At 43.7% G+C, this 27,965-nt stretch overlaps 1 protein-coding gene across 4 annotated transcripts in view; it reads right to left on the bottom strand.

The window, feature by feature from the left end:
* Positions 1 to 1,592: 1,592 nt before the first annotated feature.
* Positions 1,593 to 27,965, bottom strand: part of gda (guanine deaminase) — a 39,917-nt gene continuing 13,544 nt past the window's right edge. For 2 of the 4 annotated variants that reach the window (XM_068030598.1, XM_068030600.1), the window contains 10 exons: positions 19,499 to 19,604; positions 16,848 to 16,875; positions 14,732 to 14,839; positions 13,513 to 13,620; positions 12,430 to 12,527; positions 10,241 to 10,308; positions 8,343 to 8,489; positions 4,882 to 5,000; positions 4,750 to 4,777; positions 1,593 to 2,942 (listed from right to left, as the gene is read on the bottom strand). In XM_068030598.1, coding sequence (XP_067886699.1) covers positions 2,875 to 2,942; positions 4,750 to 4,777; positions 4,882 to 5,000; positions 8,343 to 8,489; positions 10,241 to 10,308; positions 12,430 to 12,527; positions 13,513 to 13,620; positions 14,732 to 14,839; positions 16,848 to 16,875; positions 19,499 to 19,604 — 878 coding nt within the window. In that variant the 3' untranslated portion in view covers positions 1,593 to 2,874. The remainder of the gene's footprint in view (positions 2,943 to 4,749; positions 4,778 to 4,881; positions 5,001 to 8,342; positions 8,490 to 10,240; positions 10,309 to 12,429; positions 12,528 to 13,512; positions 13,621 to 14,731; positions 14,840 to 16,847; positions 16,876 to 19,498; positions 19,605 to 27,965) is intronic. The other 2 variants (XM_068030599.1, XM_068030601.1) reach the window with 2 other exon arrangements.

Raw genomic sequence — 27,965 nt, 5'->3', positions numbered from 1 at the left:
AAGCTGTTAATATTTGTCAACTATGGCTCAGTGGGGAGCATTCTCACCTCTGAGTCAGAGGGCTGTGGGTATCAATTCCATGCTAGAGAATTGAACACAAAAATCCAGGCTGATGCTCCAGTGCAGTACTGAGGGAGGTGCTGCAGTGTCGGAGGTGTTGTCTTTCAGATGAAATGCTAAACCGATGCACTGTATATTTTCAGTTGGATTAAAAGATCTCATGGCTCTGTTTCGTAGAAGACCAGGGGAGGTCTCCCTGGTGTCCTGGCCAATATTTATCCCTCAATCAACAGATTATCTGGTTATTATCACATTGCTGTTTGTGGGAGCTTGCTGTGTCCAAATTGGATGCTGCATTTCCCAAATTAGAACACTTCAAAAGTACTTTGTTAGTGGTAAAGCACTTTGCAGTGTCATGAAAGACACTATGTAAACAGCAGTCTTTCTTTGGGATAAGCAGGCATTTTTGGGCTATGGCACATCATATATGCGACCCCTTAATGTGTGATAGACAATTTCTATCACTGTGCGATAGAAGCATTAATATAGGAACATAGGAACAAAGAAGCTGGAGGAGGTCATTCAGCCCATCGAGCCTTCCCTGCCATTCAATACGACATGGCTGATCATCCACTCCAAAGACTTTTTCCCACACTATCCTCATATCCCGTTATATAATTTGTATTTAGAAATCTGTCAATGACTCAATGCCTGAGCTTCCACAGCCCTCTGGGGTAGAGAATTGCAAAGATTCCAAAGATGTTTAAATGGATTTTGTAGACCTCATTAAAATAAATTGAAAGCTCTCTGAATGGAAAAAAACCCCAGTGTGACTCCTTGTTAAAGATTTAGCTTGTTCAGCTATTTCCTACTCTGAAAATGAAGAACTAACTTTCTATAGTAAAGCTTGTACTTCAAACATTATAGGGTTTTAAAATATTTTGAACACAAAGATCCGATTCCGTTGTGCCTGTGCATTGATCTTCATTTGCTGAAAATTCCTGTCAGGAACCAAAGCAAGAAATGTGCGTCAGCACCATTAATAAAAATGACACTGCCTGACTGGCATTGGGATCAACATTTGAAAATTAGAATCTTGGGGCCCAAAAAGCCTTGGCAGCCCCACAATGTCTGGGTCAGTCAATTTAAGTCATTCAGACAGACACCCACACTCATATTGGCCCATGCTGGTTCGAATGATCCACATGCGTCTTCTCTCACCCGATCAACATATCCTTCTATACCTTTCTCCGTCATGTTCTTATCCAGCTTCCCCTTAATTGTATCTGTACTATTCACCTCAACTACTCTATGTTGCAGTGGGTTCCATATTCTCACTATTCTCTAGATAAAGAAGTTTCTCCTGAATTCCTTTTTGGACTTTTTAGTGACTGCATGTCTTATATTGATGACCCCTAGTTTAGGTCTTCTTCTCCACGTCTAACCTGTCCATCCCCTTTGTAATTTTAAAGGCGTCTATCAGGTCACCTGGCTAAATAACGTAAAGTGAGTTCTGGTGAAGGACATGTAAGTCTTATTCATTATATTAGATGTGTACAGAAAACCATAACTATAAAAAGATAATCTGACTGAAAACATATTTATTCTTGAGGCTGCACCATCGATTGGGTCAACTATTTTGCAATCTATTGTAATTTATTGTATATAAAGAATAGTAACAATAATATTTATTTAGCCAGCAGTTGAAACCAGTAATTGGCTATTAAACTATTGACACTTATTTGAAACAGAACAGCATACAAAGCATCTAAAGAACTGTAATATATATAACATAGAACACTTTCACAATCAAACATTACAGACTTAGTGTAATTCAAAGTAGTTAACTGACCCATACTGAAAAGAGACATTTTATTGAAGCTTTTTGTCTTGCACTCATCAAGAATACCATTGTAAGGCAAAACAACAAATTTATACTGTTTGAGAAGAGAGTGCGGATTGGTTGGCAAATAGATTCTGATTGGTAGAGGCGTTGCCACTGTGGGGGAAATGGGAAGGTAATGCGGAGATTTTTGTTCACACAATGAATTGTTGTGATCTGGAATGTGCTCCCTGAAAGGGAGGTGGAAGCAGATTCAATAGTAACTTTCAAAAGAGAATTGGATAAATATTTGAAGAGGAAAAATTGCTGGGCTATAGGGAAATGGCAGTGGAGTGGGTTTAATTGGATAGCTCTATCAAAGAGCCAGGGCAGGCACGATGGGCCAAATGGCCTCATTCTGTGCTGTATCATTCTATGATTCTGTGAGTGGCTGAGCTATCACCATCTGTTCTGAATCAGCTCATCTTACCCAGGCCAGTGGTAAGGGCACTATGATGGGGTCCATCAGCCCTAGATTAGGGAATGTCAGACTCCTCTTACTCCCGATCACCATCTGTCAACCTTGACTGGAGTGTGCATGGTTTTGGAGCAGGATTGGCTCAGGAGTGTTGTCTCTCAAATGCCGTCTAATAGCTAGTTTCGAAAAACAATGCTGGCAGGTGCCTGGGAGGATCCCCTGTAGGTACGGCACAATCAGGGAGACCAAATTGGAGTAGAAAAAGAGAGAAAAATAACTTGGGAGAAACAGGAGGATAGATTTATGGACAACATTATTGAGCTCGGTGACCTCCAAACTCAAATTGTGGGTGTGTACAATCATTGTATAGAGCTCTGTGTGGACATCATTAATTCATAGGATTTACCATATAAAGCCTTACCCTTATAGCAAAAAAAAAGCAGCAGAAGCAGCAGTAGAATAGCTATAACAGAGCCAGCAAGCAGAAATGCTTTTATAACAGATGTTTCCTATCATTGAAAATATTAGGTATTAACTGTGTCTTGGTGCACCAGATTTAGGTGCCATTGTTGTTCTAGGATTTTGGGAAAGGTATCACTTGCTTGCCAGCCACATATACCTCTACCATGTTCCGGTCATCTCCTGAAACAACATCAATGTTAAAGGAATAAAATAAATTTGTGTTCTGCTATATTAAAAAGAAATCCTCTCTCTTTAAGCCCATTTCCAATCTGTAGCACCTGCCCAGTTTTCATCGATACCCACTTATTGATTGTCAAGTGCTTAAGAGATCTCTTTTCTAGTTTCTTGAAGCACCTAAGGGGATTTATTTAGAGTGCCACCATCTTCCACCCTCCATGAACCTAAGCTCATGTAAGGCTCTGTTGCCCACATCTTAACTCACACCAAGACCCTTTCACCCAGCATCCCTGTTCTCGCTGACTTACATTGGCTCCCAGTCAAGCAACACCTCAATTTCTAAAATTCTCATCTTTGTTTCAAATTCCTCCGTGGCCTTGCCCCTCCCTATTTCTTTAACCACCAGCAGCCCTAAAACCTCCCTGCGCTCCTCCAATTCTGACCTCTTGAGCATTCCCAATTTTAATTGCTCCACCTTTGGTAGCCGTGCCTTTAGCTGCCTGGGCCCTAAGCTCTGGAATTTCCTCCTTAAACATCTTCCCCTCTCTACTTCTCTTGCCTCTTGTAAAATGCTCCCTAAAGCCGAACACTTTGATCAAGTTTTTGGTCACATGTCCTAATATCTCATGATGTGGCTGGGTGTCAAATTTTGTTTGATTATCACTCTTGTGAAGATGTTTTACTACATTGAAGGTGCTACATAAATGCAAGCTATTGCTGTGTTGTTGCATTTTCAGATAGAGAATTTACCGAAAACTTTTGAGAAAAACCTGCAGAACATGCATCTGATACAGGACATGGCGATGAACACTGAGATCACCTGGTTAACAGTGCCTCTCACTCAGTTGACAGAGGACAGTGGTAGCAAGCCCCTTCGACTTCAAAAAAATTGGAGCAGAAGTGGGAAGCTGCCCTTAAATGGCCTCAATTGGCCTGGGGGAAAGGCTGTCGTCGGCCTTCTCCGCCCCGGACAAATTGGCATGGGACCAGGACAACATCGGGTATGACTCCTAACATTACCCCATGCCATTTTGTGTGAAACCCCTGCCTCCGTTCCCATCTCCAAGGGCAGAAGAAAATCCTGCCCCGCATTTCTATAGCGCCTTTCACAACCTCAGGATGTCCCAAAACGCTTCACAGCCAATGAAGTACTTTAAAAGTGTTGTCACTGTTGTAATATAGGAAATGCAGCAGCCAATTAGCACACAGCAAGCTCCCACAAACAGCAACGTGATAATGACCCGATAATCTGTTTAGTGTTGTCGGTTGAGGGAAAGATATTGGGCCAGGGCACCGAGAATTACCTACCCTGCTCTTTAAAAAAATTTCATGGGATCTTTTTTGTCTAGTTGAGAGAGCAGATGGGGACTCAGTTTAACATCTGTTTAAAATACCAGAAAATTAGAGCTGCCTCCTAATAACTGGCCAAGTTGGAGTTTGAAGTTTCTGGTATTTGTAGTTCTCTAGAATTCTGCATTTACTGCTGTGCTAAACACATACCCAAAATCACAAACTGACAGTAAAAAACACTAAAGTTACCATTAGCAATTCAAGTGAATGCACTCACTAATAACTGAAAACTAAAATGATCAACATGTCACTTCTACAATTCATGGAGTTCAACGGTATCAGTTTGGTCCTTCCTAATCAACACCTATCCTCAATGGTCATCTCTGATCAAACAACTGAGAGTAGGAACTCTCCATATGGGAGTTGCTCCATAGTGTAGCATATCAGAACATCAACATGTGGCCAATATTTTGAAGCTGCTGAGGATTTTTGTGAGAGTTGAATACAATTTTGAACTCACCTAAGAACAGGAACTTCTGGAAAATATCCTGGAAAATGAGAAGGGAGAATTTCAGTGACTTTTAGGAACAAAGAAGAAACTGAAAGCATGCTTTCCAATTTCTGTTTGGAAACCAGTGCAGAGAATAATTACCTGTAGAGTGTCATTCGGGAACACTTCAAAAGGATTATTTGGGACATTGGTGTTGACAAGAACAGCGTCAAAGTCCTTCCCCACCTCAAAGTTTCCTGTCAGTTTGTCAAGGCCCAAAGCTGCAGAAGGTAAAATAATTCTTTATAAAGTACGGATAGACTGGAAAAGCTGGGATTGTTCTCCTAGGCACAGAGAAAGCTAAGAGGAGATTTGTTAGAGGTGCTTAAAATCATGAAGGGTTTAGGTGGAGTAAATAAGGATGAACTGTTTCCAATAGCTGAATGGTCAGTAGTCAGAGGACACAGATTTAAGGTGATTGACAAAAGAACCAGTTGGGAGATGAGAAATGTAATGAGTGGTTAGGATTTGGAATACACTGCCTGATAGGGTTGTGGATACAGATTCAATAGTAGCCTTCAAAATACTTGAAAGAAAAAAAGTTGCAGGGATAGGAGGAAAGAACAGGGACGAACTGGCTTGCAGGCTTCATGGGCCAAAAGTCCTCCTTCTGTGCTGTAGTATTAGAGTCATAGAGTGGTACAGCATAGAAACAGGCCCTTCGGCCCACCGCGTCCATGCCGACCATAATGCCTATCTATACTAATCCCACCTGCCTGCATTAATTCCATATCCCTCTATGCCTTGCTCATTCAAGTACCTGTCCAGATGCCTCTTAAATGTCGCTACTGTTCCTGCCTCCACCACCTCCTCAGGCAGCTCATTCCAGATACCCACTATTCTTTGTGTGAAACATTTACCCCTTTGATCCCCTTTAAACCTCCTCCCTCTCACTTAAATCTGTGCCCTCTAGTTTTAGTCACCCCTACCATGGGAAACAGACTCTGGCTATCTACCCTATCTATGCCTCTCATAATTTTATATACCTCTATCATGTCCCCTCTCAGCCTCCTTCGCTCCAGGGAAAACAGACCCAGCCTATCCAATCTCTCTTTATAACTCAAGCCCTTCAAACCAGGTAACATCCTTGTGAATCTTTTCTGCACCCTCTCTAGTTTAATCACATCTTTCCTGTAGTGTGGCGACCAGAACTGCACACAGTACTCCAAATGCGGCCTAACCAACGTTATGTACAACTGTAACATGACGTCCCAACTCTTGTACTCAATGCCTCGGGCGATGAAGGCAAGCATGCCATATGCCTTCTTCACCACCCTGTCTACCTGTGTTGCCACTTTCAGGGAACTATGTACTTGCACCCCAAGGTCTCTCTGCTCAACAACACTTCCCAGGGCCCTGCCATTCACTGTATATGTTCTGCCCTGGTTTAACTTCCCAAAATGCATCAATTCACACTTGTCTGCGTTAAATTCCATTTGCCAATCCCTTGCCCACTTTCCCAGTTGATCTATATCCTGTTGTAACCTTAGACAACCTTCTTCACTGTCCACTATACCACCAATTTTGGTGTCATCTGCAAACTTACTAATCATGCCCCTTACATTCACATCCAAGTCATTAATATATATGACAAACAACAGAGGGCCCAGCACCGATCCCTCTGGCACACCACTGGTCACCGGCCTCCAATCTGAAAAACAACCCTCCACTACCACCCTCTGCCTCCTATCACCAAGCCAATTTTGTATCCAATTGGCTAGCTCACCCTGGATCCCATGTGTTTTAACCTTCTGGACCAGCCTATCATGAGGGACCTTGTCAAAGGCCTTACTAAAGTCCACATAGACAACGTCCATCGCCCTGCCCTCGTCAATCCTCTTGGTCACCTCCTTGAAAAACTCAATCAAATTCGTGAGACATGATTTCCCACACACAAAGCCATGCTGACTATCCCTAATCAGACCTTGCCTTTCCAGATGTATATAAATCCTGACTCTCAGAATCCCTTCCAATAACTTTCCCACCACTGATGTAAGGCTCATCGGCCTGTAGTTCCCTGGCTTATCCCTGCTGCCCTTCTTAAATAAAGGCACAACATTAGCTATCCTCCAGTCTTCCAGTACCTCACCCATGGCTAACAATGATACAAAAATCTCTTCCAGGGCCCCAGCAATCTCCTCCCTTGCTCCCCATAGCATCCTAGGATACACCTGGTCTGGCTCTGGGGATTTATCCACCTTAATAAGCTTCAAAACCTCCAACACTGCCCCCTTTGTAATGTTTATATGCTCCAGGATATCGGTGTTCCCTCCCTTGAACTCATTATCTTCCATGATCTTCTCCACGGTAAATACGGATGAGAAATATTCATTTAAGACTATTCTATGATTCTAGAATCAAAAGATGCAATGCTCAGAATATAGGAAACACTGACTGCTCCTTGAACAAGATGAAGCACGAAAGGTGAGTATTCCCAGGTTGTATTTGAGACTAGACCAAAGGTTCTCAAACTGGGAGGTGCGAGGACATTATCAGGCTGATTAGAGGAGCACACTGGGGAGGAGTGGGTGGATGCTGGAGTTTGGCTCTTATCATAGGGGGAGGGCAACGTTATTATGGGAGAACGCAGCAATAATGTGCAAGGGCACACAGGATATCTGATTGTGTTGTTGGGCTCTATATGTGTGACGTGCAGTTATTGCTCTTTGTCATATTTGTTTTGCTCGATGAGTGCTGGCTGCCACACCCTGTCACTCAAACTTGGAGATCAAAGGTCAAGGAATCAGCATAGTGGCAATAAAGACCATACAATGACTAACCCTGATATCCAACTTTCTTCTTTGGCCTCCTTATCTCGAGAGACAATGGGTAAGCGCCTGGAGGTGGTCAGTGGTGTGTAGAGCAGCGCCTGGAGTGGCTATAAAGGCCAATTCTAGTTTGACAGGCTCTTCTACAGGTGCTGCAGAAAAATTTGTTTGTTGGGGCTGTTACACAGTTGGCTCTCTCCTTGCGCTTTTGTCTTTTTTCCTGCCAACTGCTAAGTCTCTTCGACTCGCCACACTTTAGCCCCGCCTTTATGGCTCTGCACTCAATATTTCATCATTCATTAACTTTCATGTGTAAACCAAAGAAGAGAAATGTTACCTTTTATCTCTTGGAAAAAGGCTGAGGACGATCTGATAGAGGTCTTTAAAGTGTTGAAGGGTTTTGATAGGGTAGAGAAGATGTGTCCACTTGTGGGGGAGTCTAACACTAGGGACCATCAATATAAGATAGTTACTAATAAATCCAATAGGGAATTCAGGAGAAACCTCTTTACTCAGAGAGTGGTGAGAACGTGGAACTCACTACCACAGGGAGTAGCTGAGGTGAATAGAGAAGATACATTTAAGGGGAAGCTAGAAAAACACAAGGGAGAAAGGATGTTGATAGGGTGAGGTGAAGTAAGGTGGGAGAAGGCTTGAGTACTGTATAAACCAGTATAGATCAGTTGGGCCGAATGGCCTTTTCTGTGCTGTAAATACAATGTAATTCTATTATAATTTTAGTATACTGTGGTAAATTACAGAAAGAGTTTATGATGCTTATGAATGGTTTCCTACCTTGACTGCCACCAAGGGTTGCAACTCTAAATATCTCCTCGTATGAAAGGCTTTCATTATCTGAAGCTTTTAAGCTCAGTATTTTGGTTACGTCCATTGCTGCTCGCACAGCATTAAGCACAGAAGGAGAGTAGCCACCTGAAACATCTAAAACAGATACTCGGCTATCATACACCTGAAAGAATTGCTGATCGACTCTGGGGGGAATACCTTTAATATTTCGACTAAAAGCAACACAGATCAAACTGGCATGACCTGGGTGGGCGAGAGAGGTAAAATGGGTATGAAAGTAAGCCGATGCTATTCAGCTGCTGGCCCTCTGATTGGCTGATAGCTCTCGTGGGAGGTGAGATCCCGTCATTAAAGGGACGGGGATCTGGGCGCGGGCACTTGAGATTGTGCTGGAGGGGGGCTTCGAAAGGCCAAGGCGGGGTTCCCCTCGCCTTTCCAGCCCAGCGCCGGAAGCCCCACTGGTGTGACAAATTCCAGCCCTAAGGAAACCCAAGAATATTAAGAACAGATGGAAAAAGTTCTCCTTTAAATTTTATTGCATGGGAAAACCTTCCAACAGAACTTTTAAATGGAAATCTTGTTGGACACTATCAAATCCCATCTAAGAAAGTAAACTCTCCTTTCTGTAATCATTGTAATACATATAATGTAACTTCAACAATAGGCGATTAAAGGGACAGGCACCCATGCATTTTCTTGCAGTTAGATTTGGCAAGTTTCTTTATCCGGTTGTAGCTGGACATTAAAAGATAACAGTAACAGTGTTGAAAATCCATAGGACTATTCATGCTGCAAGACATCGGGGTTTCCACTGTTGACCCTCCTGAAGTTCATGGGGTGAGCTCATTACCATGTTGATTGGTGGGCCAGGAGCACAGCTTTAAAGGGCTGCAGCAGCTTTTCATATGGCAGGGGATTCTTGTAAGCGCAGCAGGCCAGTGATGTGGTTTCTCTTGAGAGGAATATCCAATTTTCTTGCCAATGGAATCTTCTCCAGCCCATACAATCCTCCAAGATCGCTGTGCTCCTTGAATTATGGCCTCTTCCCCATCTCCAATTTTCATCACAGCATCGCTGGTGGCCATGCCTTGAGCTGACTGGGCACTAAATTCTGAAACTCCCTCCCTAAACCTCTCTGTCTCTCTCTCTCTCCTCTTTTAAAACGTCCTGAAAAACCAACCTCTTTGACCAAGCTTTTGGTCATCTGTCCTGATATCTCCTTATGTGGCTCAGTGAGAAACTTTGTTTGATAGCTGCTCCTGTGAAGCACCTTAGGATGTTTTTCAATGTTAAAGACGCTGTAAAATTGTAACTTGTTGATGTAGTATCAGCTGTTCGCTTACACCTGGGAGGTATACTTCTGAAGCTCATGTCCATCACTCTGTCCTCATCAATGAGAGTAACTATTCATGCTCTGTGTACCATCAGCACCCCTTCACTCTCCCTCAATGTCATCCCCTTCACCGCCCGGCTTCCCTATCCCACACACTAGCCCAGAGATAATCATCCACGGGAGATAGTGGGAGGGCGATGATACAAGAACTGGCTATGGTACAGGGTCCAAAGACAAATTGGGTCCTGTTTCTCACCAGGTACACAGACTGCTGCCCAGGAGCTCCTGGGGAATGGACTAGAGCAAGCTTCAGATTCTGTCTTTCAGACAGCTGGGGCTTATTTTCAGGGGGGCACTTACAGTAAAGCTACTGTGTACTAGGAGGGCTCCGGTTAAATTCTGGGCCAATGTGTGGTGAATACTTGAAGCCCCAAGGCTGCTAATGGGCAAGAGCAGGCAAGAAAAAATAGAAGGCAGAAAATGAAGAAGTAGAATCCCAGCCGACTTTATGAAGAAGCAAGAATCAGACAAAGACACAAGAGTTTTTACCTACCAGTTCCTAGTCCTACGTTTACTTTATGATTCAAAGCATTTCGGATGTCAAATAAGCCACTGCAAAGTCTAAAACATAAAAAAAGAGAAATGATGTCTCCATGTCCCTGATGAATAAGTTCGGCTTTTGCACTGGTTCTTATGACACATGGAACTTGACTGCAAGCTTCACATCAGCACCAGGGGCTTCTGCTAGTCAGCGCTAATCACAAGAACACAAGAAATAGAAGCAGAAGTAGACCATATGGCCTATCGAGTCTGCTCCAACATACAATGCAATCATGGCTGATCTTGGGCTTCAATTCCACTTTCTTGCCTGCTCCCCATATCTCTCGATTCCCTGAGAGACCAAAAATCTATCTATCCCAGCCTTAAATGTGTTCAACAATGGAGCACCCACAACCCTCTGGGGTAGAGAATTCCAAAGATTCACAACCCTTTGAGTGAAGTAACTCCTCATCTCAGTCCTGAATGATTGACCCCTTATCCTGAGACTGTGTCCCCATGTTCTAGATTCCCTGACCAGCAGGAACAATCTCTCAGCTTCTACCCTATCAAGCCCTTTCAGAATCTTGTATGTCTCAATTAGATCATCTCTCATTCTTCTAAACTCCAGAGAATATAGGCCCAATTTACCAGCCCCTCATCATAGGAACAAAGTGTCCAGATAACTCTCCCCCTCCCTGATGTTCCACAATGCCTGCAACTCAGTCTCCAGTCAACAATTCTGAGCTGAAGTTTTGCAAGCTGTAGACACTTACTGTAGACATTGTTGTCCAGGATTGCAGTGCATTCCACGGATTCCCACATGCTGCAATTGCAGCACCACCGGCCCTGCCATCTCTGTACAACCTCATTTTTTAATTAGTCAATTAGTTAATAATTCAAGCTGAAGTAATGGAAAGTTGCACTCACCTACCTTGGAAACTCACCAGCTGCTGGAGGCTGCACCAAATTCCCATGTCCAGCGAAAGTTGGAGCCACAGTTTTAAAGTGTACACATTTCATCATGATCAAAAACTGCACTTCACAACATTCCCTCACTATCCCTGGACTGTACTAAATCATCTTTAGACACTCAGTTTGGGCAAATGCCTCTGTTCAGCAATTTCACATATGTCCCACTTTTACTCTGGATCCAGAATTCCACCTGTGCAAACAGGCATCACTATGGTCTGTCCAAAGGTTAAAGTATATTTAATCGCAATGCTAGAGAGTCACCAATAAACCTAATAGGGAATTCAGGAGAAATCTCTTTACCCAGTGAGTGGTGAGAAAATGAAACTCGCTACCACATTTGGGAGAAAGGAATAGAAGGATATGCTGATAGGGTGAGATGAAGTAGGGTGGGAAAAGGCTCGTGTGGACAATAACTACCGGCATAGACTTGGGCCAAATGGCCTGTTTCTGTGATGAAAACTTCTATGTAATTCTATGGAAGAAGGAATCAAAAAGTTGCCAAAAAGTTTTAAAACCTTCGAGGATCCAGGCCTCCATCCCTATCAGGAGGTGTGGGTGGGGTCAGGCAGGTACAGTCCCAGACAGGGGACGATGGAAATTCCTGGTCCCAGAGACCCCTACACCAGCCAAGTACCCCTGACTCCAGCCACTATGTAGAGGTTCCACTTCAAACAAAGGCCCATGGAAACAAACAGGGAATGCTGGGACCCGGCCTATTCAAGTCCAATTCTTAGCTTCTCTGCCACTAAAAGAAAGATCTTGTGTTTATATATCACTTTTCACAAGCTCAGGACATCCCAAAGTACTTTACAACCAATGAAGTACTTTAGAAGTGCAATTACTGCTGTAATGTAGGAAATGCGGCATGAAATTTGTACACTGCAAGATCCCACAAACAGAATGTGATAATGACTAGATAATCTGTTTTAGTGATGTTAGTCGAGGGATAAATATTGACCAGGACACCGGGACGAACCCCCTGCTCTTCTTTGAATAGTGGCCATGGGATCATTTATATCCACCTGAGAGGGCAGAAGGTGCCTTGATTTGTGTCTCATTTGAATGACGGCACCTCTGGCAGTGCAGCACTCCCTCAGTACTGCACTGGAAGTGTTGACCTGGATTTTGTGCTCAAGCCTCTGGAGTGGGACCACTGAGCCAAGACTTACAGTGGGAATGAAGAGCAGATTTTTGGCCGGCATATGTTTCTTTCAGTCATCGCATACTTACGAGATATTTGAATTTGGACAGTGGGAGATGGCTGCTCCTTTTTTGTGGAAGAGTTTCAGCTCCTCATCAGAGAGGTATACTCCATGTGCCATGATTGTCTGTAAAAAATATTATTTGATACAAAATGTTCATGATGAAAGGCTCATTTAAAATGCCTTCAGAGGCAGTGGGAGATATCCAGATGAAAGAGTAAATAAAAGAACAGAGAGACTCACAGAGAGAGAGAGAGAAGAGAGAGTGATGAAAAGGATTAGGACACAATTTCTCTGTTTCAACACTGCATTCTGGGGTAGCTTCTGACAAGGCCTTTTTTTCTGCTCATCAAGATTTCCTGCAGTTTGAGGGGTGGCTGTGTAATACACCCAGCCAACAGCTCACCTACCCTGCGGGCGGACCCACAGCGAGTCCCCTCTTCGCCACTCGAGGCCAGTGCCCAAATGAAAGAAAAAATAAAGACTTGCATTTCTATGGCACCTTTCACAACCTCAGGATGTCCCCAAGCACTTTACAGCCAATGAAGTACTTTTGAACTATAGTCACAGCTGTTATGTAGGAAATGCAGCAGCCAAATTGTGCACAGCAAGCTCCCATAAACACCAATATCATAATGACCTCTGATGAAAGATCACAGACCTGAAACTCTAACCCTGCTTCTCTCTCCACAGATGCTGCCTGAACTGCTGAGTATTTCCAGCACTTTCTGTTTTTATTACAGATTCCAGCATCTGTAGTATTTTGCTTTTATTTTACCCAAGCAGCAGAAATGGCTGGAAACGGCCATGTCTGTTTTCTGGCCTAATTGTCGGGCCTATTGCCAGAGTCCCATCAGATGTGCAGGCTGGGATTGCACACATACGAACATACGAATTAGGAGCATGAGTAGGCCACTCGGCCCTTCGAGCCTGCTCCGCCATTCAATAAGTTCATGGCTGAACTGATTACTCTACATTTCCACCTCAGATAACCTTCCACCCCCTTGCTTATCAAGAATCAAGAATCACACGAAGGAAGGAAAACAGATTTTCAGAAATCGCTTTTTAAAAATAATATTTCATAAGAAAAAACTGTGCATCGAGCACTAACCTTATCAGTCAGGAGGCCATGTTTGTCGTAAACGTCAGAATAATCCTTGCATTTCGGAAATATTTCCTTCACAACGTCCAGCTCAGCGTGAGACTCACTAATGTGACTCTGTTTATATGAAAAAAAGCCTATTTGTCTCTTGACAACAAATTGAGGTGTTGCTGGACCAAAAGCCAATGTAGGTCAGCGAGCACAGGGATGATGGGACTTGGTGAGAGTTAGGATATGGGCAAGAGTTTTGGATGAGCTCAAGGTTATGGAAGGTAACAAGCAGGAGGTCGGACAGCAGAGATAACAAGGTAACAAAAGCATAGATAAGGATTTCAGCAGATGATGAGATGAGGCGGGGCAGAGACAGGCAATATTATGGAGGTGGAAGTAAGCAATCTCTTCACCTATTAGCAATATTTGTTGCTCCTACATGTTTGATGCTAAACATAACTACTTAGTTTGCAGAGATATAGAACAAAGTCCCTACAACTCACTGGCTGTTTCTGACTGAAATTAACAGAGAATTTAGCATGCTGTAACCAGCAACTTTGAAATTGACATGAATGCAAATTGACATGACTGACGATCATTGTGTTTGGGCCAGTACAAAATCATATTTAAAATCATGAAGGGTTTAGATAGTTTCTCTTTAGTTATTCTATTTCCAGTGGCTGAACAGTCAATAACCAGATGGCACAGATTGAAGGCATGAGAATAAACATTCCAACGCAATGAATGGTTAGGAACTGGAATGCACTGCCTAATAGGGCCGTGGACACATTCAATAGTAGCCTTCAAAATGGAATTGGATAAATATATGAAACAGGAAAAAGTTGCAGGTATGTGGGGAAAGAGCAGGAGAGTGGGACTAACTGGATTGCTTTTCAAAAGAGCTGGCACAAACATGATGGGCCAAATGGCCTCCTTCTATGCTGTATTATTCAATGATTCTATCATTGTATAAACTGCCCATTTCAAATGTGGACATTTTACGTGGAAGGGTCTGTATAATATCATAGCTATTAATACTGAATGTTTTTAACACTTTACATTTAAACACGAATCAGCTACAAACTGTTGTGTAAACCTGAAAATCAGGAACGTGTACTTCAATCGTGCAGATACTCAAATTGGTTGTTGAAACTATTCATATTTGTTGTCAAAAAAAAAGACACCAACAGCATTCCAGAGGACTTTAAATTCTCCCTAAAATTAACACGTGCACTACCTGAATATGCAAGTTGTTACTGTTCGCAAATGACCCCAACTGTTGCAGTAATTCAGAGGAGCAGCTAGGCACAAAACGAGGAGTCACAATGGGTTTCACCAGAGGGTACTGGAAACAGAAAATAAAAATCAGTAAATGTAACCATTTCTACACTGCTAACACATTGAAACAGTGTATCATCTCCTATACATTTGAAATACATTCTCTATTATAATCAAAACAGAAAAGGCTGGAAACACTCAGCAGGTCAGGCAGCATCTGTGGCAAGGGAAACAGAGTTGACGTTTCAGGTCGATGACTCTTCATTGTAGGCGACCACCAACCAACCCGCAAACTGTACGTGACCTGGTAAGTGGGGAAAGTAACGTGTGCGGCTAAAAGTGGTAAACAAATCCACAGCAGGGAAGTAGGGATGTGATGAGACAGCAATGTGGTGTAACGGAAGTGCTAAAGGGGAAGTGACTGTGGTGAAACCTGCAAGGTGGTCATTAAGACATGTCTAAAGCTATTGCCAAGTTGTAACAGACGTGCCATGTGGGCTGGTTGCTTGGAGTCTGGGGGTCGGTGAAGTGAAGTAATGCCTTGTTATCAAACAAGGGCTGGAGAACAGAGAACTAGCTATGCAATGTGGTCGAAACTTGAGGGATGAAGCTACCAAAAAGATGTCAAAATCGGTGAAAGGCTGACTGACTGTGGTTGACGTAGTGCACCTGCGGCGTTGGCAACAACTTACTGACCAATCACTGTACATCGGGTAGTCAGGTCCAGCCCATCTCGAGCTGATCATGCAGGCAGCATGCACGGAACAGGGTATAAGAAAGCGTGCTCTGATGTGCTGGCTAGCTAATTCAGGTCTAAGTAGTCTGATCAACTACTTGGAGAATCGGAAGAGGAGGACTGATCATCTGCTCCGTTCCGACTCTTGGATGAACCTAAGTAACCTAGCTGACGTGGGCATGTGAGTATAATCTCTGTTGAAGATAAGATTTTGAAACGCTGAATAAACGTGCTATGTGCGAACAATAATTTGGATAGAACAAAAGGGAATGTCTCTGATAGGAAGGAAGGCAGGAAAGACAAAATGACAAAAGGGATGATGGTGTGAGGCAAAAGGAGATGTTAATGGGATAAGTAAAGGAACAAACGATGGGGCTAGAGGAGGTGTAAATGGCAGCAGCAGAACCATTCACAGCACCTGCTGTCTGAAAAATGGGGACTGGGAGCAAAATTTGAAAATAGCTTGTCTCAGCTCCCCAATCATTTCTGTCTCTGATCGATCTTGCCAGAGGCAGGGTCATTGCAGCAGTGGCTACCTGCCAAGCAGCAGGGGCTAGCCAATTAGCCCAATTAAGCAACCAATTGGTGGCAAATTCCTGCTGCCGCTGGGATCTTCCCAACATGGGACAGCTCCCAAACCACCCCCACCTCACCACCCCCCCCCCACCCCCACGAGTCCGAGTCTGGGCAGGTACCTGAAGGTGGCCTCCTGACAGTGGGCCGGGGGGACATTGACATCTCTAAATCCCCCCTACCCCCATCATGGGGTTTCTGGGATTAGAAGACCACAGCTGCGACCACAAGCAATCCTGTAGAGGGGATTCACCTCCACAATGACGGCCAGCCAGCTGTGGCCATACTTCAGTTTAAAGTTTTCTGAAGGCTTCAGAGAGCGCCTCCATTTTGTTGCGCCCTCACACTCCTCTACATGGCATAGCAGTGCCCACCTCTCCCCGTGGGGCTGTCCGCTGTCTAGAGCTGCAGGCACTCTGACTAGGCCTCCTGCTTCAGGAACCTGCCATCCTTACTTTTCCATCTCGAGTAAGATCGCGATGCCATGCGGCCACCTGACACCAGTGGCCTCGGGACCGGCTTTTGGTCCCGAGGGCAGAAACATTTCAAAGTATTCATGGTAAGATTTCACCCATTAACTCTGTTTCTCTCTCCACAGATGCTGTCTGACCCGCATTTCCAGCATTATCTGTTTCTTTTTCAGATTTCCAGCATCCACAATATTCTGCTTTGACTCTATGGTATATACATCAACTTAAAAATGTATGTTAACATTTCTTATTACCCAGATATTTTAAATAGCTTAGTCTAAAAGTGTCTGTCTTACCTTCCGCTTGGTCAGTTCAGCAACAAATCTGTGGACAGTAACAACAATTCAACGCCAGTACCTTGTGTCGCTGTGTCTTATGTAAGATATACTTTGGGCATCCTGTACCAATTACAACATGTGAAATGTTTCCCAAGGCACAAGAGGATATCCAATAGGGAGCCATTGATTACTGAACTTAGCAGATGAATAATGGTCAGCAATAAATTCCAGACCCCTCCTCCATTGGAATAAGTGTGCTGTGAATGGGGCAATATCAGTATTGAATAGCTTACCCATGAGCTTAGTGTTTATGCTACGAATGAATGTGTCAGAAATACACCCATACAAATGGATGATTTATGATCTGCCGATGCCCTAATCGCCAGAATTCCCTCCCTAAACCTCTTTGCCTCTCTTTCCTCATTTGCATCATTCCTAAAAACCTACCTCAACTTTTGGTCATGTGTCCTAATATCTCATTATGTGGCTCAGTGTCAAGTTTTTGTTTGATAACACTCCTTGGGATGTTTCACTATGTCAAAGGCGCTATATAAATGGCTGTTGTTGTTGTTGCATTACCTGGAGATTACTTATATTAACAATCGGCAACTCCAGTGTGTTGCTCAGGAATCTGGAACAAGTAGCTAGATGTTCTGAATTCATGTATGTTTGTCTTGTCACGGAACTGCGTTTATTTTCTCCTCAGATTAAAAACAGTGTGCCTTTAAGACTCTGTTTAAAAAAGTGTGCCTTTAAAATCTAAGAGGCACAGTGTGCCAGCTACACCTAATTTCTAGGCAACAGCAGGAAAGTGAGAGGTCACATGGTATAATGTTTCAATTTAACTGTGTGTAAAAAACAGCTAAAACCAGTATTGAGAGACATCAGCAAAGCGTGCTTGCCTTGAAAGAAGAGAATTCTCTCAGGAGAAATTCTACAATGAGCCACAGGCTGAGTTAATTGCTCAAGGAGAAAAAAAATTCCTTTTGAAGAGAACATTCGTATTGCTGGAGTAAAGTTTTGAGACTGAGAGACTGCCGGTTTAAAAACCAAGTGGACCCATTGCTGTACTCCTTGTTTAAAGAACTGTTTGATGACTGCTGCAGCCGAAGTGTTTTGATTGCCTATCTACTGAAGGATTGTTTCATCAAATCCACATGGAGACTTTGAGTGGCATTTGGTTATTTTTACCCTAGGATACCTCACCCATCAGGAACGTAACCCACAAAGACTTATAACCCAGTTATTTATTTACTATCAAGAAACAGCTAATCTTTTAAAACATCATTTTTTTTTAAAACCAGTTAAACGTTCATTTTTGAGTGTATGTGTGTGAATGGGAGAGTTAGAGGTAGACATAGCTTTATCTTAATAGTATTTAAGATTTAGTTTTTAACAAATAGTTAATTTGTTGTTGTCTAATGATACTTCGTTTGGTCTGTTTTATTCTGGGAGTTAGTAGAGTGTTTAATTTGGCTGTTTTCCGCTGGTTGGGAAAACATTAATAATATGCTGAGACCTGTGGAGTGACAGGACTGAATTGACAGTGCATTGCTTCCGCCTTGGTCGTAACAGTCTCTACAAGTCCTCTAATACCCAGAGTGTTACAGAAGACAAAAATGAAGGATGCAGTGGTAATTCTAATAATCCGGACCTGACTTTCAATATCATGGTTTTCAGACATCTTAACAGTAAGCAATGCCTCTACAAATCTCTTAGTTATATTGAAGGTCTTATTATCCAATTACTTATTATCTATTATCCAGTGCCTTGCCACAGCATAACAGTTGTGTTAATGACGCAGGCAATTATTAATGAACAAATCGCCCAGTGAGTTCAGGGGATGAAGAATTGTGAATCTCCAGAACTTGCTGGTTGATATACTCCACTCCATCGATTGCTTCACACGAACAGCATCATGTCCTACATTACAACAGTGACCACACTTCAGAAGTACCTCATTGGCTGTAAAGCACTTTGGGATGTCCTGTGGTCATCAAAGGTGCTATATAAATGCAAGTATTTCTTTTTGTTTCAAAAATGTGATAATTGTTACTGCAATGCCAACCAACCTCTCTGGCCCAGAAACAGGACAATTTAGACTGTCCAATCTAATTCCTGAATGTAGTAAATTGTTGTTAGAGATTTAAAAAGTACCAACTTTTAATTTTTAAAACTATTCCCTTACTTTTTCATTCTGTCTCTGTTCTTTCTCTCTCGTCATCCAATCTTTCTTTCCCTCTCCCTATTTCTTTTTCTGTAACTGATTTGACTCTAATTCACCCGATTTCTTTCTCTGTTGTTCCTCTGTTTCTTTCTCAATATTTAATTCTCATTGGTTAAGGAGATAGACTGTTGGTCCCATCATTCACTGAGGTCCCAGATGCCCCATTGCCCTCACCGCGCTCACACTCACAGCAAGTTATAGCTCTGAGAATTTTCGAGCTGAAGGGTGTGGGAAGGAATCTAACTAATGATGTATGTTGCCTGATGCCCCACTCCAGCAAGAATTGGGCCATTATGATGTAGCCAAGCAAGTACAGTTTGGAACCGTCATTGGAGTGGTTACTATGGTAGGCAATTTAGTCAATGGAAGCAAAAACAAATGACTGCCTGTTTGAAACTTGCAGAACTCGACAACACAGAACGATTCCTAGAGAGAGCTTTACCTTTCTGTCTCACTCACAGCTTCGGACAATGTTTCTTTATACGTAGGAAATAGGTCATTCAAGTCCATACAAACTTTACCTACAAAAGCACGCTGACCCAATTTATCTGCACAAAAGAACAAGAAATACACAACTGTAATTCAAAGCTTTGTATTGAGCAGAAATGTCTGTCATTTTGTTGCAGCTTAATGCAGTCATTTGTGTTTCGCTCTGGTTAACAGTAAAAAGATTCTGTTGAATAAACCATTGTGGGCTTCTGTGCATGAAGGCAGAGAAAGGTGGTTAACTTTTAAACAGATTGATTCAATTATATAAATACATGTATTTCAATTAATTTATCAGTTGAATTGTTTATATATATTAATTTTCAGCTAAATTATTAGTTTCATAATTATGACTACTGCCAATGATGACTCAGTGGATAGCACTCTGATCTCTGAGTCAGGAGGTTTAGAATTCAAGCCCCACTCCAAGACTCGAGCACAAAATCTAGATTGACCCTCCCAGTGTTGTTGTCAGATGCGCCATCTTTTGGACGAGGTGTTAAACTGAGGCCCTGTCTGCCTTCTTGGGTGGACATTAAAAAAAATCCCATGGCATTATTTTGAAGAAGAGCAGGGGAGTTTTCCCTGGCGTCCTGGCCAACATTCATCCCTCAACTTGCATCACCAAAACAAATTATCTGGTCATTATCACATTGCTGCTTGAGGGAGCTTGCTATGTACACATTGGTGTTTCATAAACTAAAACAGTGATTGCACTTCAAAAGTACTTCATTGGCTTTAGAGCATTCTGGGACACCGTGAAAGGCACTATATAAATGTAGGTCATTCTTTCTTATTACTTCTGATATTGGCAACATCAAATAGTCGCAATAAAAAATCAAAATCACCAATTTAGGGCAGCAGGCTGGCCCTCAAAGCTGGAGGGCAAATCAGAGGCCTACCAGCTTGAGAGCAGCAACAGACTGCAGTAAAGGTTAAGCAACTGAGAGGGTGCTTCAAGATGGAGGGCCCCTCTCACTATCCTTTTTAAATTTAATGTAAAAAAACAGAAAGATCAGTCAGGACACCACAGTTGGTGGCGGGGGAGTGGGGGGGGTGGGGGTGGGGGTGGTGGGAGTGGAGGGGAATCCCTCTGCTAAGCAGTCCCACCATCGCAATGGGAAATGAGAGGTTGACTGGAAAATCCCAGTCGGCCTCCTTTCAGTGCCCTTAACAAAGCTCTTAATGAGCCTAATTGGTTACCTGACTCATGGAGGTGGGTAGCACTGCTGGCCCCGACCCCACCTCAGCAAGAATGGTTGACACTGGGAACAGGATCAGGAAACCAGCCGGCGTCAGTATTTTTGGGGCCCGTCCGCCTCGGTTCCCCACCTTGGTGAGGCCCGAAAATTCAGCCTAAGGAGTTTGGAAATGTCTTTATTTTGAAGCAGAGCAAGTACTTTGAATGTTAATTATATCTTTATTCACACTAATTAATTTTTCTCAATTTAAGGTAACTTGTTTGAAATCTTTGGTTAAAGCTTCATGAAGGAATTCAGTATCCAGAGGATTCTCAGTATCTTGATGGGACTCTCAGAAGGATCTGCTTTCTCCACATCTAACTTCTCTCTCATCCAGTATGGGAGGTGGAATTGCCACTGGGATAGTGATGGAAGCAATCTCATAATCCATAATTTAACTGAATTGTTTCTGTGTTTGTTGCTGAAGAGAGTTTGAAGATTGTTCTTGTATCAGAAAAGAACTTTATATGCATTGGCTGTGTATGGTGACAGCATAAGTCTTGGCCAGAATGGGGCGCTAATGGGGCAATTTACCCCGTCAGTCACACCGGGAGACTGTACTGCAGTAAGTGACTGGAATTAATTGTACACACATAATTTGTATTATGTAACTATCCTCCACACACTGCCTTTGGAGAAATAATTCTGTTTTGATCAGGACACTTTGCTGTAGTTTCAATCACGAGTTCTGTTTGCTGTAGTTTGTAAAGACTCTTTTTAAATAGATTCTGTTTGCTGAGTAAATAGCCTTTTTTTGTCCTGTAAAACAGACCCAGTTTTCTGTAAAATCTACTCTGTTTTCTGCGAATCCCACTTCACTCCCAACTTTTTGGGTAACACAGTGGTATCAACACTCACTTTGAGATAACAATGAGATTGTTTCTGCAGCAATCAGAAACTCAGGTCTACCTCCAGATTACTATAGGAAGCGAAAGGAAAAAAAGGGGTAAGACAGCAAAAGAAAACTAGAGAGAGAGGGAATTGGATAGTTTTCAATACAGAGTAGGAGACAATCAAAAAGGGAGAAAAAAACCATACAGCAACCTGGACAGAAAGAAAATCTGAGATATATACAGACCAAAGGAGAGAGAGGAAAAGGAAATGAGTGAGACACAGATGCAAGCACAACAATGGAAGAGTTTAGGAGCCAGAGATAAGAGATAAATTGGACAGAAAGAATAAACAACAAAGAGAGAGAGGGAAATAATGGGGGAGTGTGAGACAAGTAGTGAATTACTTATAGGAAAAGAGAGGTATAGGTTTTATTTTAAGTCTTATTCATGAATAGTACCTTGGAGAGATTGATTAGTCTTAATCAACAGGGGCAGGAATGGATGTTGGATGTTCCGGGGTTTAGATGTTTCAAAAGGAATAGGGAGGGAGGTAAAAGAGGTGGGGGAGTGGCATTGCTAATCAGGGATAGTATCACAGCGGCAGAAAGGGAGGTCGTCGAGGAGGGTTTGTCTACTGAGTCATTATGGGTGGAAGTCAGAAACAGGAAAGGAGCAGTCACTTTATTGGGAGTTTTCTATAGACCCCCCAATAGCAACAGAGACATGGAGGAACAGATTGGGAGGCAGATTTTGGAAAGGTGCAGAAATAACAGGGTTGTTGTCATGGGTGACTTCAACTTCCCTAATATTGATTGGAACCTCCTTAGTGCAAATAGTTTGGATGGAGCAGTTTTTGTCAGATGTGTCCAGGATGGTTTCCTGACTCAATATGTAGATAGGCCGACTAGAGGGGAGGCTATGTTGGATTTGGTGCTTGGCAACGAACCACGCCAGGTGGCAGATCTCTCGGTGGAACAGCATTTCGGTGATAGTGATCACAACTCCCTGACCTTTACTATAGTCATGGAGAGGGACAGGAGCAGACGGGATGGGAAAATATTTAATTGGGGGAGGGGAAATTACAATGCTATTAGGCAGGAACTGGGGAGCATAAATTGGGAACAGATGTTCTCAGGGAAATGCACGACAGAAATGTGGAGGTTGTTTAGGGAGCACTTGCTGCGACTGCTGGATAGGTGTGTCCCGATGAGGCAAGGAAGGGATGGTAGGGTGAAGGAACCGTGGATGACAAGAGATGTGGAACAGCTAGTCAAGAGGAAGAAGGAAGCTTACTTAAGGTTGAGGAAGCAAGGATCAGACAGGGCTCTAGAGGGTTACAAGGTAGCCAGGAAGGAACTGAAGAATGGACTTAGGAGAGCTAAAAGGGGGACATGAAAAAGTCTTAGCGGGTAGGATTGAGGAAAATCCCAAGGCGTTCTACACTTATGTGAGGAACAAGAGGATGGCCAGAGTGAGGGTAGGGCCGATCAGGGATAGTGGAGGGAACATGTGCCTGGAGTCGGAGGAGGTAGGGGAGGTCCTAAATGAATACTTTGCTTCAGTATTCACTAGTGAGAGGGACCTGGTCGTTTGTGAGGACAGCGTGAAAAAGACTGATATGCTCGAACAGGTTGATGTTAAGAGGGAGGATGTGCTGGAAATTTTGAAAGACATGAGGACAGATAAGTCCCCGGGGCCAGACGGGATATACCCAAGGATATTATGGGAAACGAGGGAAGAGATTGCTGCGCCTTTGGCGATGATCTTTGCGTCCTCACTGTCCACTGGAGTAGTACCAGATGATTGGAGGGTGGCAAATGTTGTTCCCTTGTTCAAGAAAGGGAATAGGGATAACCCTGGGAATTATAGACCAGTCAGTCTTACGTCAGTAGTGGGCAAATTATTGGAGAGGATTCTGAGAGACAGGATTTATGATTATTTGGAAAAGCGTAGTTTGATTAGAGACAGTCAGCATGGCTTTGTGAGGGGCAGGTCATGCCTCACAAGCCTTATTGAATTGTTTGAAGATGTGACAAAACATGTTGATGAAGGAAGAGCAGTGGATGTGGTGTATATGGATTTTAGCAAGGCGTTTGATAAGGTTCCCCATGGTAGGCTCATTCAGAAAGTAAGGAGGCATGGGATACAGGGAAAGTTGGCTGTCTGGATACAGAATTGGCTGGCCCATAGAAGAGGGTGGTAGTAGATGGAAAGTATTCAGCCTGGAGCTTGGTGACCAGTGGTGTTCCGCAGGGATCTGTTCTGGGACCTCTGCTCTTTGTGATTTTTATAAATGACTTGGATGAGGAAGTGGAAGGCTGGGTTAGCAAGTTTGCCGATGACACGAAGGTTGCTGGAGTTGTGGATAGTGTGGAAGGCTGTTGTAGGTTGCAACGGGACATTGACAGGATGCAGAGCTGGGCTGAGAAGTGGCAGATGGAGTTCAACCTGGAAAAGTGTGAAGTGATTCATTTTGGAAGGTCGAATTTGAATGCAGAATACAGGCTTAAAGACAGGATTCTTGGTAGTGTGGAGGAACAGAGGGATCTTGGGGTCCATGTCCATAGATCGCTCAAAGTTGCCACCCAAGTTGATAGGGTTGTTAAGAAGGCGTATGGTGTGTTGGCTTTCATTAGCAGGGGGATTGAGTTTAAAAGCCGCGAGGTTATGCTGCAGCTCTATAAAGCCCTGGTTAGACCACACTTGGAATATTGTGTTCAGTTCTGGTCGCCTCATTATAGGAAGGATGTGGAAGCTTTAGAGAGGGTGCAGAGGAGATTTACCAGGATGCTGCCTGGACTGGTCTTACGAAGAAAGGTTGAGGGAGCTAGGGCTTTTCTCATTGGAGCATAGAAGGATGAGAGGTGACTTGATAGAGGGGTACAAGATGATGAGAGGCACAGATAGAGTGGATAGCCAGAGACTTTTTCCCAGGGTGGAAAGGGCTATCACCAGGGGGCATAATTTTAAGGTGATTGGAGGAAGGTTTTGGGGAGATGTCAGAGGTAGGTTCTTTACACAGAGAGTGGTGGGTGCGTGGAATGCACTGCCAGCGGTGGTCGTAGAAGCAGATACATTATGGACATTTAAGCGACTCTTGGATAGGTACATGGATGATAGTAGTATGAAGGGTATGAAGAGCTTGATCCTAGAGTAGGTTAGAGGTTCGGCACAACATCGTGGGTCGAAGGGCCTGTACTGTGCTATATGTTCTATGTTCTATTGATAAAAATTACCTCGTCATGGTTTTAAAAAAAAAATCAAGGCCTGGAGTTTCCGCTAGGGACACTATTTGTAAAATGCACCCAGAGAGCACTTCACTCAGCGTCGGTTTTGCTGAGGAGTTGTGCCTAAGGGTAATGCTTTATCTGATGCATTAATCAGGAGGGCTAGTAATTATTGTGAGTATGCTTCCCGCTTGACTGCCACACCAAAAAACCCCAAAACATCTTCGTGGCAGGGCCGCATTAGCAGGTAGCTGGCAAGCTGCAAGCTCAGAGGCAGCTTGCTGGATGCAGAGAGTGGAAAATTGGCTGCTTCCCACACCAACCAACAGCCTCAGTGGGGGCATGAGATGTGCAGAGGGATTACTCCTGCTCTTGGAAAAGCCTGCAGTAGTCCCTCAGCTACTGGCCCATGGAAATCATGCCAGGTTCAATAATAAGTGTAGGACTCTGATTTAGTTTTCTTTTTTATTCGTTCCTGGGATGTGGGCGTCGCTGGCCAGGCCAGCATTTATTGCCCATCCCTAATTGCCCTTGAGAAGGTGGTGGTGAGCTGCCTTCTTGAACCGCTGCAGTCCATGTGGAGTAGGTACACCTATAGTGCTGTTAGGAAGGAAGTTCCAGGATTTTGAGCCAGCGACAGTGAAGGAATGGCAATATAGTTCCAAGTCAGGATGGTGTGTGACTTGGAGGGGAACTTGGTGTTCCCATGCAGCTGCTGCCCTTGTCCTTCGAGGTGGTAGAGGTCACAAGTTTGGAAGGTGCTGTCTAAGGAGCCTTGGTGCATTGCTGCAGTGCAACTTGTAGATGGTACACACTGCTGCCACTGTGCGTCGGTGGTGAAGGGACTGAATGTTTGTGGATGGAGTTCCAATCAAGTGGGCTGCTTTGTCCTGGATGATGTCGAGCTTCTTGAGTGTTGTTGGAGCTGCACCCATCCAGGCAAATGGAGAGTATTCCATCACACTCCTGACTTGTGCCTTGTAGATGGTGGACAGGCTTTGGGGAGTCAGGAGGTGAGTTACTCGCCGCAGGATTCCTAGCCTCTGACCTGCTCTTGTAGCCACAATATTTATAGGGCTACTCCAGTTCAGTTTCTGGTCAATGGTAACCCCAGGATGTTGATAGTGGGGGATTCAGTGATGGTAATGCCATTGACTGTCAAGGGAAGATGGTGAGATTTTCTCTTGTTTGAGATGGTCATTGCCTGGCACTTGTGTGGCACATATGTTACTTGCCACTTTTCAGCCCAAACCTGGAAATTGTCCGGTCTTGCTGCATTTCTACATGGACTACTTCAGTATCTGAGGAGTCATGAATGGTGCTGAACATTGTGCAATCATCAATGAACATCCCCACTTCTGACCTTATGATTGAAGGAAGGTGATTGATGAAACAGCTGAAGATGGTTGGGCCGAGGACACTACCCTGAGGAACTCCTGCAGTGATGTCCTGGAGCTGAGATGATTGACCTCCAACAACCACAACCATCTTCCTTTGCGCTAGCTATGATTCCAACCAGCGGAGAGTTTTCATCGATTCCCATTGCCTTCAGTTTTGCTAGGGCTCCTTGATGCCATACTCGGTCAAATACTGCCTTGATGTCAAGGGCAGTCACTCTCACCTCACCTCTTGAGTTCAGGTCTTTTGTCCATGTTTGAGCCAAGGCTGCAATGAGGTCAGGAGCTGAGTGGCCCTGGCGGAACCCAAACTGGGCGTCAGTGAGCAGGTTATTGCTAAGCAAGTGCTGCTTGATAGCACTGTCGGCGACACCTTCCATCACTTTACTGACGATTGAGAGTAGACTGATGGGGTGGTAATTGGCTGGGTTGGACTTGTCCTGCTTTTTGTGTACAGGACATACCTGGGCAATTTTCCACATTGCCGGGTAGATGCCAGTTTTGTAGTTGTACTGGAACAGCTTGGCTAGGGGCGCGACAAGTTTGGGAGCACAGGTCTTCAGTACTATTGCCGGAAAGTTGTCAGGGCCCATAGCCTTTGCAGTATCCAGTGCCTTCAGTCATTTCTTGATATCACGTAGGGTGAATCGAATGAGCTGAAGACTGGCATCTGTGATGCTGGGGCTTTGGCAGGAGGCCGTGATGGATCATCAACTCAGCACTTCTGGCTGAAGACTGCTGCAAATGCTTCAGCCTTATCTTTCCCCATCATTGAGGATGGGGATATTTGTGGAGTCACCTCCTCCAGTTAGTTGTTTAATTATCCACCACCATTCAGTATGTGGCAGGACTGCAGAGCTTAGATCTGATCTGTTGGTTATGGGATCGCTTAGCTCTATCACATGCTACTTACGATATTTAGTTTGCAAGTAGTCAGGGGTGGTGTAGTGGTATTGTCACTGGACTAGAAATCCAGTGTATTTCTCTAGGGATATGGGTTTGAATCCCACCATGGTAGAAGGTGGAATTTGAGTTCAATTAATAAAATGTCCTTTAGGGAAGGACACTAATGTCCTTTAGGGAAGGAAATCTGCTGTCCTTCCCTGGTCTGGCCTACATGTGACTCCAGACCCACAGCAATGTGGTTGACTCTTACATGCCCTCTGAAATGGCCTAGCAAGCCACTTATTGTATCTAACTGCTACGGTCAATTATTAAAATAGGATTCCTGCCTCTTTCAGTTGGGAGTACTGGTGACTTATTTTGAGACCCATTCAAATATCAGAGAGTGAGTATTGACACTCCGTTCAGCCAATGAGTTGGAGGCGGGTTAGACTTGGAGCAGGACTCACAGCAAACAGTTTCTACTTAGACAGAGGCGAGTTAAAGAGCAAATGGCAAACTGAATCTATTTAAACAGAGCCTCTATGTACTACAGCACAGTTTCCTGATAAAAGCAGATTTATTTCTCCAGTAAAATGCAGTCAGTGGAGGACAGTTAGCTAATCCAAATTGATTATTACTCCAGTAAAAGTGGAAGATAGTTACATAATACAAATTATCAATTATAAATTATAAAATCAATCCCAGTCACTTATAGCAGTGATCAGGAGGGGGAATTACCCAATCATCTCCATTCTGGCTGGGACTTGTGGCAGCACTATATGCAGCCTTTGAAAATTGAGTTGGGGCAGATGCTGGGCAGCCAATGCGCAGGATGTTTCA

The sequence above is a fragment of the Heterodontus francisci genome, chromosome 4 (genome assembly GCF_036365525.1).
Source record: "Heterodontus francisci isolate sHetFra1 chromosome 4, sHetFra1.hap1, whole genome shotgun sequence".
Lineage (NCBI taxonomy): Eukaryota > Metazoa > Chordata > Chondrichthyes > Heterodontiformes > Heterodontidae > Heterodontus > Heterodontus francisci.
Note: the sequence above shows the minus strand (reverse complement) of the source record. Positions and strands in the feature narration are given on the sequence as shown.